The 14,047-nt window shown below is 43.1% G+C and overlaps 1 protein-coding gene across 3 annotated transcripts in view; it reads left to right on the top strand.

The window, feature by feature from the left end:
• The window catches only part of si:ch73-63e15.2 (protein strawberry notch homolog 2), a 57,843-nt gene that overhangs the window by 3,352 nt on the left and 40,444 nt on the right, over nucleotides 1-14,047 (top strand). For 2 of the 3 annotated variants that reach the window (XM_042057379.1, XM_042057380.1), the window contains exons 2-3: nucleotides 8,078-8,274; nucleotides 10,915-11,000. In XM_042057379.1, the coding sequence (XP_041913313.1) occupies nucleotides 8,164-8,274; nucleotides 10,915-11,000 (197 nt within the window). In that variant the 5' untranslated portion in view covers nucleotides 8,078-8,163. The remainder of the gene's footprint in view (nucleotides 1-8,077; nucleotides 8,275-10,914; nucleotides 11,001-14,047) is intronic. The other variant, XM_042057383.1, reaches the window with a different exon arrangement.

The following is a 14,047-nucleotide window of genomic DNA, read 5'->3' as shown; positions in this document are numbered from 1 at the left end:
TCCGATGTTAAGATCGGATATCGCCCCGATATTGACAAAATAGCTGGATCATTGAGCAGATCCATGGGTCGATCCATTTACTTCAATTTCTTGGACTGAGCCGTGGTGCGCACACAGTGCGCAACTAGCCATTTGCTGCCACTATTACTTTTGGTGTTTGTCATTAGGCTACATCATTGTCATTATCAATTTGTACGGTTTGCCAGACTTTATATTTCTGGTTTACTATTCATGATGTTATTAACCACGATTTGCCATAGATTAATTACAATCTTCATGCCTTTGTTGTTGCATTTTTACTTGGCAACACATTAAATGCGTGATGTTCAACACAAAATACTGAAACCAATTGCATTGTCATCTTCATCTGTGCATTGTCAACTCTGCATTGTCATTTTCATCTCATTATGGCTATAAACTGTGCCTGGTATCAAGAAATGCAAATGTACACACTGACTGTTAAAAATGTTTTAACTAATAAACAAATGTATTATTTAAAACTTACATTTCCTTATACCGTTTATTCACCACCATTGAAGTTGTTGAAATTCTGTGTAAACTTCCTAGGTTCTCGTGGGAAACCGGACTGCACCACTATGGGTAAATAAAGGGGTTTCACGAGTGATTAGTGGTGTGAACCATTTTGGCAGGGGTGATCTCAGCGGGACAAATTCAGGTAGTGAGAGGGTCACGCAGGTTAGAATGACACACACACACACACACACACACGCACACAAAAGGTGGTCTTAACATTTGAAACCTTACAGTATTCCCCATTTTTTGAATGTGGGAAGTATTAACTGTTGCAACTGATATATGCAGTCTAATTGACAGTTAGACCAAAGATCCTTGATTACTCTGCTTCAACTCCTCCCTGTTGAGGCAGACAAGACTAAATATGTGACCGTTCTCAGGTAGAAGAGTTTCATGCATTTCCCCCTGCAGGTAGCTCGCTCATTGCGCTGGGCTTGCTTCACACATATATGTACACGGTTGTTCAGTGAGCATCAGGCCTTGTTTGTGTGCTGCTGAGAGTCCAGCACAGAATGCCGTTTACATCGCCACCACCCCCAGGTTTCCCACGTCGGGCCTGTCCAGAGTCGACCACCCCTCACAGCCAGTCACAACCAAACAGGAGAGGCATTTTCCAGCAAAGCCTCCAAATGTCAGAGGTGACTAAGGCTTCCAGTGGAAACACTGAATGCTGGGGGTGGTGGTCTGGGACAGGACTAGCTGTGGAGGGCAATGAGTAGGCCATTACGAAGGGGTTGTTGGACTATGCGTGTGGGCTGGAAAAATCATTTTCAATTCACTTACGCATGTCGGTTTATTGTTTATGTTATGTTGCAACCATGACCATGGTCTTACGACATCAGTTATGTTTTGAGGACTCAAGTCTAGTCATTTACTTTTTTTATGCTGTAGCTCAAACTTGAGCTGGTGTTTGTCCTGTCAATAGCACTGCTCAGAATCTTGCTGGGTCCATTTTCTTGTGGCTTTATGTATACTCTGAAATGATATGGGGTTCATCTGCCAAAATGGCATGTTATAGTTAAATAGTTTTTTAATGTTACGGTCTGTTTTTGCTAATAGTGTTGGCGCATATCTTCCTGTGGCAGGTTAGGTTCGCCCAGAGTGCGTTGCACTATTTGTAGACGGCAACAGGACGTTTTTGAGAAAAACAATAACTGGAATTTTGCCATGGCCTCAGAACGCCATTCTGCCTGTTCTGTGTTGAAGGGAAAGTGAGCTAACCTTTGCCTCTCTGGCAGTTTGTTAAGTTTATGGTGTCAATACAGAAACATTGCCATCGGGTATGATTATTCCTAAGGGCTTCCAAAGTTAAAAGTCTAGCATTTTCTTTGCAATAACTCAGCAGTTATCCTGAGAAAAAGAACAGATCGCATTCGTCACTCAGACAGGCCTGTAGTCTGGAGAAATGTATCCCTGTGGGAACTCTATTAGGCCTATCTCTGTACAAACATAACAACTAGACAAAGGCAGACTTGTCCACAACAGCAATCATTTGCATCACGTGGGCCATGGATGTGTCTTCTGTCTATTATGTCCATAATGTGTCCTGGAAAGTAGAAATTTCCATTCTGTCTGAAACAGTACAGTGTCTCAAACAACCAGCAGTATAACCCCAAAATTTAATAATTATTATTCAATTAATAATTAAGTATTATTGTGTTATAACAACACTTACTTACTTACTTACTCACTTACAAATAGTATCTGTTGCCTGGAAGTAATTCTTGACCATTTTCTTTATACTTTATATCAACTCAACTAATCTTGTAGGGCCAGATGTACATTGTGACAAGAATAACTGTGTGAGTGGGAACAATTGAGTTTGTAACATACAACAGGTCTGGAACGTTTAATCTTACCCTTTGTCTTGTGAAGGTGAAATTAACAAACTTAACATGGCAGACTCGACTAGAAAACAGCAAACGTGATTGGTGCTTTTGTGAAGTTTGGGGGATGGTTCTAGAAGGAAAGCCAATGTTCTTCCCATCAGTTCATGCAGCACTTGCCCACTTACAGTGCCAAAGACACTTCTGACCCCCCCTCTGACCTGCCCTCTATCCCAACCCTCTTGACGTTACTCTTAACTAAGTGTTCCTGTTTTCACATCATGCTATTCAGTGCACTCCTCTGCTGAGATGACTATCCTTGTCTTCGTGGCCAGAAGGCATTTTTCAGCATTGAGAGCAGCTGGCTGCGTCAGAACATTAGGAAACCTTATCAGTGCAAGATGCTGAACTGTTGTGCAATCACTGGAGCTCAGGATGTAGTTTTCCTGCGCTTCCCCACGTAGCCTTTTAAAGGAACACACACAGGCTATCACCCTGTGGCTTTGGTCGTTTTTTCTGCGCTTGTCATCAGACGTGGGTGCTGATACAGTAAGCCATCTGTCCGGAGCATCCAGACAACCAAATGAAAAGTCGTGTTATCATTGGTCTTCAGGGCTTTAGATGAATCCAGTGTAGATTGTTTGAGTTTTGGGAGCCAAGCTGTGACATCAGAGAGAGAGAGAGAGAGAGAGAGAGAGAGAGAGAGGGTTTCTGGAGAGTCACACACAGACACCAGCTGTAACGCAGCAGACCGCACATCTGCCCAGTGTCCGGTCATTCACGCGTGTGTGTGTGTGTGCGTGTGTGTGTGTGTGGTTGTGTGTGTGTGAGAGAGAGAGAGAGAGAGTAAATATAGAACCCATGATTTCACAGAAACATAGTATGTAGATTAATAGGAAATACTCAGTTCTCACACATTGTCTTAATTCTTTGTTGCAAGTCAATTTCCTACTGGAAGAGTGTATAAATGTGCAGACTTGTCAATCTCCCTATATTTACTTTGTATGACTCACTACATACAGACCTCAAAGACAAAAATTTTGTCAGCTCATGGGAACATTTTCCATGCAGCTGGACAGTTCTCTGTGACATCTAGCATTCTGACACATAACCCAGGACCATGAATATGTGACCATATTCACTACAGAAAATCGGTATACTCAACTTGCATAATTCTTCCTCTTTTAGAGTATGCCCCATAGATCATAGGTCACAGTCACACACTCTCCATCTTGCAGAGTTTGACGGTTGTTGGCGTTCTTGGAAAGACAAAGCCTGATAAATTGCAGTTGGTAGAAGCTCAACAAAGAGATATAACTGAACCACAAACATCCTCTCAACCTAATGTAGTAGTGTGTTTGAGCAATGTGGCTATTACCAAGTGTATGTTGCATGAGACCATACTTTCCTCTTAGCTCTGACAGAGCGTTTAATGACGGTGGATAAGCGGCTGCTTGGGTGGGATTTAGACACAACTGTCAGGCCTCCTTCTGCTTCCCCTGTTTGATCCTCTCTCCTGCTGCTCCCCTGGTTTTCCATTCTGTCATGATTTTCGTCACAACTCCCCAGTCCTTGCCTCTTCAATGAGAAGTGTGTGTGTGTGTGTATGTGTTCAGATGTCCCATAAATACTGCACAACACTGTGAATGGCAGCAGTGTCTTTGGGTTCCATCAAGGCGCACCACTCCTTTCATAAATATTTCATAACCCAATTAAACTATTATGGTCTGCTGTGGCCAGGTGCGTGTCAGGGCATCGGGGGTAGCCAGTGTTGTCATTTGTTAGCTGTAATTAAGCTGTGTCAGAGGAAAAGGCCTAAGGCGATGAATTTAATGGCAGCTAATGTTGAATCAGTTTTGTCTGAGTTGTGTAGCCAACATCAGTGCATGTGAATGATATCTTCGCTCTACCCTTCCCATTTTGAAAGAGGGGTTCAAACAGATTCATACAGTCATTCATACAGATGATTATTCTGCGAAGTGAAGTGAGTGAAGTGAGCAAATCTGCTGAAGGATTTTCCCAGTACCGTTAGAGGAGACACCTCCGCAAAACAAAAAAGTCTGACCTTCTTAAACGAATGCAGTTAATAATGTGTTAAACACAATTATTTTTGTGCTATCAAAACAAACGTCCAAAAGATTGTGGTACTGCATAAACATTATGTTCTTACACCATTAATAGACATTTTGTGGAAAGTAGAAAGCAGTTCTCATTAGCAGTGTTTATGTTTGGAGAGCCCCCCAGCCTCCTCCTCCTCTGCCTGTTGGTTTCCTCTGGCTCTGGGTGTGGGTCGATGTGGTTCTCCATGTGGTTCTCCCTGTGACCATCAGGCTGTGGCCTGTTGAGGAGGCCATTACGGGAGTCACACACACTCACCCAGATGACTCCCGCGTGCTTCTCTCTCGTCCGTGGGTGCCTCCTGCTGGCTCGTGATGCTCTTCTCCCCAGGCCCTTCCTGCAGAATCACGCTCATCGCTTCCAGCTCACTGTTGCACAATTAGGCAGAATTGGTGTGTGTGCTGTGCATGTGTGCTTCATTTTTAATGATCATTTCCTTGAAATGTGAGTTCATATAGATCATGATCAATTCGTGAAATACAATCAAAAGACCCTCACAGGTAAAAATAAATTGTTATAGATTATGATAATAATTCACAGGAGATGATTCTATTCCCAGTGGCAAGAAGTCTGTAAATATTTATTACGTAAACACATAATGATATTTAATTACTACAATTACGTACTGTTATTACTGGAATGGAGAGGATATAATTAAGTTATTACACTGTGTATCACCTCCATTAAAAGTACCTTTTCATCAAGTACAGTTGAATTAATTAATATATTGTACCTATAAAAGTCCAGAGGTGTTTTGTGGCTCTGTTGAAAAACAAGCAGTTGGGACTGTCAGGCGACACACACACACACACAAACACACCTCTGGCATCAGGCTGTGGCCGAGGTCACACCAGCTGACTTCGTGAACTAATCGCTGGCCACTTATGTTGGATTAGCGCATGAGGAGGAGGACCACCCAGAAGCAGGCCTGTTTGGGCCGGGCGGGATGAGTGTCAGGGTGGAGGCAGGGTGGAGCGCGTGGTCACCCACCACCAGCCACCCACCCACCCTCCGGCAGCACCACCAGAATCCCGCGTGCAATGGAAGTCACAGTGGTGGAGTGAACACTGTCCAGTGGTTGCTGGGGTGAATGCTGTCTTTGCTACTGGAATGGTCAGTTCAAATAGGACTTTCTAACCTTATGGACATCGACGTAGATGTGATTGGTCACCCTACAAATAGCCCATATCCCACTTTCCCTTGTTTGTGAATGGGACAGTACAGTAAACTGCTTCTTTTTGTCTCAGGAGTAGCCTGTTGTTGGTAGTAAAAGCATCACGGGTGTTGATTTAAGAGGGAAGCATGCTGGAAGAGTAGATAGGGTCATTGTGTGCTTTTGTGCTGAGTGAAGAAAAAAAGGAGCCACTATAATTGTAGCATGCTCTCTCTCTCTCTCTCTCTCTCTCTCTCTCTCTCTCTCTCTCTCTGCCGACTAGCTTTTTCCCCAACGTTTCCCAGTAATGATAATGACGCTTTACAGGAAGAGGATATTTGGGAGCCCAATAATGATCAGTATTGATTGTCTCTGTGGAGACAAGAAGGGCAGGCGAGGCGGGAGAGGGATGTGACGGACACCTCAGGTTGCTAGGAGGCTGCGCCGGCGGCTGCCGCGGTATCTGGGAAGCGCTTTGATTCCAGACTGATATGCAAGAGGGAAAAAAAAAAGGAAAGAGAGAGAGAGGGAAAAAAAGCCCAAGGGCAGAGGCCTGCTGGGAAGCTGGGGAGGGAGTCTGTGGAACGCCGTCTGCAGCCCAGCCACGCTAACCAGCATATCACACAGATGAAGTCAGCCCAAACAGTCAAACTGATTTCCCACTATTTGCACAGCGTCCGTGCCTTTCGCGCTGTGCAATCTAAATGGATTCTGGGAATTTCTCCGGCCCGACCCAACGCACAGACAATTGTTGTGTAATTTCATTTAGAAGCAGCAGGAGCGATGATATGCATCTTGCTGACCTGGCTGGTCTGGTCTCTGGAGCAGCTGGCTGACCCTCCCCCCTCCACTGTCCTCTCCTCCCCCGCGTGCTTAGGCCTGCCCATGGGGTCCTCACAAGGCCTCCATTCATGCCCCCGCCTCACCACCACCATTCATGGGAGCTCCATTTTCGCTGCTGGGCTTTGCTAATGCCCGCAGGAGCAGCCTCACGTCCCACCTCCAAGGAGCCAGGTTGCACAAAGGTTCGCTTATGAGACCCTGTGCCTGAACCGCTTCACCCTCCGCCACCTCCTGCCTTGTGGACTGACTCACAACCCTGCCTACCCCCCCCCACCGCCCATCTACGTATATGGCTGCCAACATGTCTGCCGTTTGCCCAGCGCTGGCAGAGGCTGTGTGGTGGGCAGATGAGTGGAAAGGTTAACGGGGAGGTGAGACATTAACGTGAGTGACGGCGATGATGTACGGTGTACGGCGCCACTGGCGGCTCGTGAGGCGTCCCCCTGCCCAGCGTACTCACTGGCGGTATGGTGTGAGGTGTAAGGGACAAGAGGGGGCACGGAGGCAGCCAGGGCATAGTTAACATTCAGCCACAGTGCCCTATATCTCCCTCACCACCAATCATTCTAGCTCCCAAACTCGCTCTTCCAAGTCTGAAGCACTGAGAATTTATGCATCACTGAGACTCTGTGAAGTGGCCTTTGCCCCAATTCCTTCCATGTTTAAGAAGGGACATCAAAACCACAGTTCTTAGTTAGGTAGTAAAAAATAATGTAATTTCAGAATTAGCACACTGTGTTCCCAAATGTAGCCAAACATGCTCAGATAGCCTGATGTCTTTCAAGAACAGGGTGCATGCTAGTTAAATGGATAAGTGATTATTTAGCACAGATACATTATTGAGTGTTGGGCAAGCTTCTCTGAAAGCATAGCTTTACAAGCAAACATTTGATTCACATTGTTAGAAGTTGAATTACAGCAAAGCAGAACTAGTATAATACTTTAAAGTATAATTAGAGAATGATCAAATGATGTGATATGAAATTGTAACATAATATAATTATAATGTTAACATGTTATAAAAATAAGCATATTGCAGAAAGTGACAACTTGATCAAATTTGATACATTGAACCAAAAAATATTTTTTCAGATTTTCCTTTCCAATAAATTAAATGTTTAACCTCATTTCATGTTGCGGCTAGAGGTGATGGTGACATGCACAGCATGGGATATGCATTGTCAGCAATAGTTTTGTCCATACTGTGATTATTTCTTGATGATTATTGAAATAAAGTGTTGAGACCATTTTTTATGGCTGGCTCTCCTATGTTGTGATATGATGATCATATAACATGATTCAACTGATGAGGATATGAGGCCAGCCACTTGAAGTTCACTGAAATTTGCTTGTTGTAAATTTCCTTGAAATTCCAGTGAATGTGTTGATATCATGTTTCATTGGGAGCGGTTCTAGAAACCCTCTGAGGTGCCATGGAAACAGAATGACTGGACTACACTGAGCAATCCGCCCTCATATTTCTACATGTTGTGCTGCAATTGTTCCTCTATCTCCCTCTCTATCTTTAAACAATATTTGTGTATAAATGTTTCATAGTTTGTGTGTGTTTGTGTTTATGTTTTGTCTTTCTGTGTGTGTGCAGGTCATGGCGATCCTGTGGTACTAGTCTGTGCTCTGGGGTCGTGTTGTGTAGGCAGCGGTGGTGATGAGTCAGCAGCTGACTACCTGATGCCCTCCCTGTCCTCCCAGCATCCGGCTATGGACACGGAGAACCACCTGCACCCAGAGGAACCGCAGCTGGACATGGGCATGTACGGCCTTACCACCCCCACCCTCGGGGTAAGTCGCCTCCCAGCCACTCACTCTCAGCACCAGGCACTCCATGCAGACCACTGCCCAATACTGCTGCAGGGCACAGAAGTGTAGTATGTAAAGATAGTTTGCACAGAAGAAGATCCAACAGCGGTTAGCATAAAAGTGTACACTTTGAAGCTTTCAATTTTTTCTAAGTATCACTTTTTTTTTTACTATCTCTGATAGTGAATCTGCTGTGTCATCCACACCCCCTCTGTGACCATTTGCATGTGCAGAAAGAATGAAATACTTTTTATCCAATAAAGGCGAATATGTGAATACAGTATCTATAGATATACGTTTTACATAGAAGTTTTCTTATGAAATTAATATTCTTGTCTATCTGCACTATCCGTTTTCGTGCTGTTCAGACGTGTCCTTCACATCCCTCACACAATAACTCTAACTGCTCATAACAGCTGTTTAAAGCCTACACCTTAATTTTACTTCTTTACAGCACGGCACGCTAGAGAACATCTCTTGCAAGCACTATTTGCCCAAGAACCATTTCTTGTAAATACTCATTTCAATGTACAGGGATTCAGGAAGTAATACTCCCATCTATAGTTACATATATTTTTTCCATCTTGTCTGTAATTGTCATATGACTTGCAGTTAATGTGACAGTGGTTGGTTACACTTTCCGAGTTTGACTGTAAACGGACAATTCTTAACCACAAAGAGAAAAGAAGTAATGCTGCCTGCCTTTTTTCCAAGCTGATAAGCGGACGGTTAGCTTTTGAGACTAACCATTTCAGTAACCACAGCCATCCTCTGTCATGGTACATAGGAGAGTGTGGCCATGTGCTGTGTGTGTGTGTGCGCGAACGCCACAGGGCTTATAAGTCACAAAATTGACGTGTGGTGGCAGGGCAGCGTAGCACTGTGCGTTAACAGACTAGCCTTGCTATGGTATGATACCTCACAATGGCTCCAGCGGCTGACGCCAGAAGCTCTGTTTGAAAATGATATTAATGTCTAATTTGCATCAGCTCAGGGGATTTCCTATGAGATCATATCCTTTTCTTAGGTACTGTGAATTTAATGAGGAAGACAAAATGACGAAATTAGACAAACATTGTGAAATATGATATGTTTAAAAATGTAATTAAAGAAATCTAAAATGTACAACTGAACAATTTCTAATTGACAAAAACTTTCAACTAAATAACTTTCAACAGCGTCAAATCACCTGTTAGAGGGTTTTTATTTAATGTCTTAATGTCAGTTGTGGTTGGTCTGTAAAAGTGGGAAAGTTTTTTGAGGAAGTTGTAAACTGAGTGGCTGGATGCCATTTTTATGACACATTATCTCCGCCACTGATGCAGGGTTATTTAGGGCAGGGAATTTTTCTTTCATTACCATCTGTTATCTGCCTAGCTGATAGTTAGTTAAACAGGCTATTGTGTATTTGCCATGTTGGCAACATGCCATGTAACATTAACATGTTGGGTGATGCATTTAGTCTTATTTTTCCAGCCTTAAAGGTATAGTCCATGAGTTTGGATGACAATATTCTTACATGATTCAGGACGTGTCAGTAAGAAATAAACAAAGTGGCTTTAACTAAAGCACTCCATTCACAATGCGTAAAAACTATTTTAGAAGATTGATCTATTTTTTTTCTAATGTACGCGCCGCTATCACGTCTGGTGTAGCCAGTTCCATTGATCATAGTGGAAGCTAATTGACCAGTCGCTAAGCGCCACCCTTAGAACGCAGATGAGCCAATGACAGTCCAGCCTCAACTGGCTCGGACATCAGCTCGAACAACTCCATAGCAAACAACAGGGAGGAGGCATAAAATGACAAATTAATAGTTATTTATGGAGTTTATTTCCTCAAAAAACCCTGACGTATAATCATGTTCAAATGTTGTGCATGGGGGGCGTGTAATACCGATAGCAGGTACCCAGAGAGGCTAGAAAACGGGGGTATATTTCATCAACAGTAGCCTATAGGACGTCTCTCGCGTTTGCAACAGCTCAACGTAATGTAGGCTAATAAGCCAACAATGTGGGCACAGGTTCCCTGTTAAATCCCAAGATGAAAATGGCCATTAACCAACTACTATAGCCTATTTTTACTACATTAATGTTAACGTCGCCTAACATATCTTAGTATCATTCTTCCACTAGCTAGTTAGCTAGCATTAACCTCAGTGGTTTTTGTACGGTGATCTATAGGCAGTACAATACCTTGAAGGGCTCAAATATCAACAGCCTTTTTACCAGAATTGCAAACTATACCTTTATTCTAATGTATGTCTAACCTGACCCTAGCCAGACGAATTTCGCTCCGCCTAGCTCCACTCATCCATCTGGAACCAATCCATTGAAGTGTTGCTTCAGAAGGCTGGGCCTAATCAAAAAATGCTTGCATATGATTGAATAAGCCACTTGTCCGTCATTCTCGCTTCTACGCTGTCGCTTCTACGCTATGTCACATCTATGAAACTCCCGCCCTGCGTCCTGATTGGCTGAACCATAAAGTCGGTTGCAGAAATCACTCTCAATGGAAGAGGTCCCAGATGGATGTGAGTGAAGCTAGGCGGAGCTATAGCGGAATGAAATTCATCTGGCGAGGGTCAGGTTAATGTATGTCCTCCTCTCTGCTCTTTCCCAGGGCCAGTCATATTCCCGTGGACCTCCCTGGGCGTACTCCCAGCAGGGCTTCATGGACCTGCAACGGCCCATGCAGCCCTATAGCCAGTAAGAACCTGGTTCTCTCCTCCTCTTTTACATCTTCTCTCAATGGGCTTAGACAGCTCAAACACACACACACACACACACACACACACACACACACACACACACACACATACACACACACACACACACATACACAGACACACACACACACACACACATACACACAGCCTGTAGTGATTTAAATTTGGTAGCCCAGGAAGGGTGTTGAGGTCATTCTTTCAGTTCCTTATGTCACTCAGAAACTGACTCACGCCTCCCTCACAATTGGATTAATAGGATCAGATGCTGTATGAATGATGATAGGTCAGTTGTGACGTCAAAGTCCAGGGAGCTGGTCGTTGATATAAACAGGGCTGTTTATAGTTGTAAAATGCCGTTTCTTTGCAGTGATCCAGAGCTCATGAAAATATTGGCATAAGGGAGTCGGGACACACCATATCACTGATGTGCAGAAACAAAGCAAAGTCCTTAAAGTTGGTGATGTCTTTGTTCTGTTTTTGTGGGCTGGGCAGAAATCAGCTCCTGCGTGCTGTAAGGTCTTTTCACAGGACGATCAGGTCGACATTTCAAGGACCTTGACTTTCAGTTGCTTATCAGATCGCTGACTTTCATGTGGCCCATCTCCCTCTCGACTGGACGGTTGAAATTGGGCGCTCGTGAGGTCGTGCGTGAACCGCACCGCCCCACCCTGTCCCACCCGACAGACACAGCCCCCATTGTTCAGCCAACGCACACACGACCCTGAGCAGCAGTAGGAAACACTCGGTGTCATAACAGTACTATGCTCTTGACGAGTGGGTGGGTTAATGCACTTCATGTGGTTAGCCCACTGCTGATGTCGTTTAGAACTGAACGAGTTCTCGTATTGCTGCTCAGAATTTGTAGTCCTCTGGGACCAGGTGTACGTAAGAGACTGCATGAATGAAAATGCTCTGACGTTAGTCTTAGTGAATGCAAGGTGGTGACTCAAAATTCAAGGTATATTTAATCTGTCAGCACACACTTTTGTTCATTGGTGTGTGTGTGTGTGATATTTTGTTCTTTTGGAGTCAGGACTAAGTGATTCTAGTAATGCGACTGGAACATTCTGACAGCACACAGATTTGACAAATGATTGCTGTACTTTTCCCCTAGTTCAGGTATTAGCTTTGACTTCACAAGACTTACAGTATGTAGATTACTGAAACCTTTACCGGTGAAAAAAGCAAATCTCCCTGACATGTTAAATTTGATCATATGCTCATCCTGTTTATAGAAATGCATCTATCAACAGATTCCTTGAGTGGGAAAAAGCATTCGATGTCTCATTTTATTTCTGTCCAGGGCCAAACTGTATCATCAGCAAGATATAGCCTTATTTCATTCTTTATTATTTCCCAGTCTTGGCTCATGCTGTTGAGTTTGAAATACATTTTCTTAAAAGCAGCTGAGCATTCATTCATTTTCAGATTGTCAGTTCTTAACATTTAATAGCACTCTCTGAAATGAAGAACTGTTTGTTACAGATATTAATGTAATGAATTGGATTGGGTCTGTTTTGACTTCAATGTGGTTTCTCAGACAAGGAATTAGACTCGCAACCGCAAGCTCCACTAGTGACAGGAATATGTCAGATTAGGGAACCATTGCCTCTTGTTACACCAAGCAGATGGAACGTTCCGGGAAAGGGCTCGATATTCCAGGCCGAGGCACTTTTGTTTTATTGGAATGTCACCGGTGCTGCCTGCCAAAGCTGCTCCATTACTGTCACATCAAACGGACACAAACACACACACACACACACGCACACACACACACACACACACACACACACACACACACACACACACACACACACACACACACACACACACTTTACCTGCAATAACACAAATATTGAAGCACAGACATGTGAAACATAGAAGTAAACACACACACACACACACACACACACACACACACACACACACACACACACACACACACACACACACACACAAACATACACACAGTATACATGACAATATGGTCCATCTTGTGATGTGACGCGCACAGTGCAATTTCCCTAATCTTCAGACAAAACCTAATCTTCAGCTGAATGTTTCCGTCTGGTTAATAGCTTCTTTACACATAGATATGAAGGCCTCAGATAAATGATGTGACATCACTGCTTCCTTACCAATCCTTCTTATACATAGCAAGCGGAAATAGACAAAAATCTCAAAAATAAAGTGAAAGTGGCTCATTCACTCATTCATATACTGTGAGTGCATTTATGCACAGTATATACACAGCATTTAGTTCACTGTAATTACAGTTTTTCACAATTGCTAAAACACATTTTTTGAAACCTGCCACCCTAACCCTTTTCTCAAAACTAAAAACAAAAATCACAAAACTGCATTCCCAAAACCTTTGCCAACTTCGCCTCAGAACAATTGTACCTGTCTTCAGATCATCTCACGAAGCAGTCAAAATGAAAACACTACTGAGCAGTCATTAGACACTACATCAAAAAATGGAAACGCAGTGTTCAGGGCAAGGCATATAGCTCCAGGAGAAATTTTCACTGTTTATAAACAGAAAATGTATTTTGCATCTAAAAAAGAAAACAAAACAAAGCAAAAAGATGTTGTAACTTAGTGGATTCAACATTTACTTTATAAAAAATGTATAAAATAAAAAGGGAGGTTTAAAAAAAAAGCAACTGTGAAAAACTTTTTTCTGGAAAAGACAGGCATTTTGGTACTGTAAATGATAAGTACATTGCAGTGCCTCACAGTTGCTGTCCATTGTTGATTAACCTGCACTGTTCAGCAACCTGTTAACACTCTGAACAAGCTTATATTGGTTGTGTCACATCATTTGAAACAAGTGTGAACAGAAAACAACATTGAGCTAATGGTAACTTGGGGACAAACAATAATAAAAAAGAAACTTGGGGGCAAACAATAATAAAAAAGAAAAGTTTTACAGTCGACTTTTTGTAGGACATTGCGTTATACAGTCCGATTCATTTCCATTTCAAAGTATCTGCATTGGTTCTGGACATTTCAACTGAAATCAGA

The sequence above is a fragment of the Alosa sapidissima genome, chromosome 12, assembly GCF_018492685.1.
Source record: "Alosa sapidissima isolate fAloSap1 chromosome 12, fAloSap1.pri, whole genome shotgun sequence".
NCBI classification, from domain to species: domain Eukaryota; kingdom Metazoa; phylum Chordata; class Actinopteri; order Clupeiformes; family Clupeidae; genus Alosa; species Alosa sapidissima.
The sequence above is the reverse complement of the archived record's forward strand: the minus strand, read 5'-3'. Positions and strand labels throughout refer to the sequence as shown.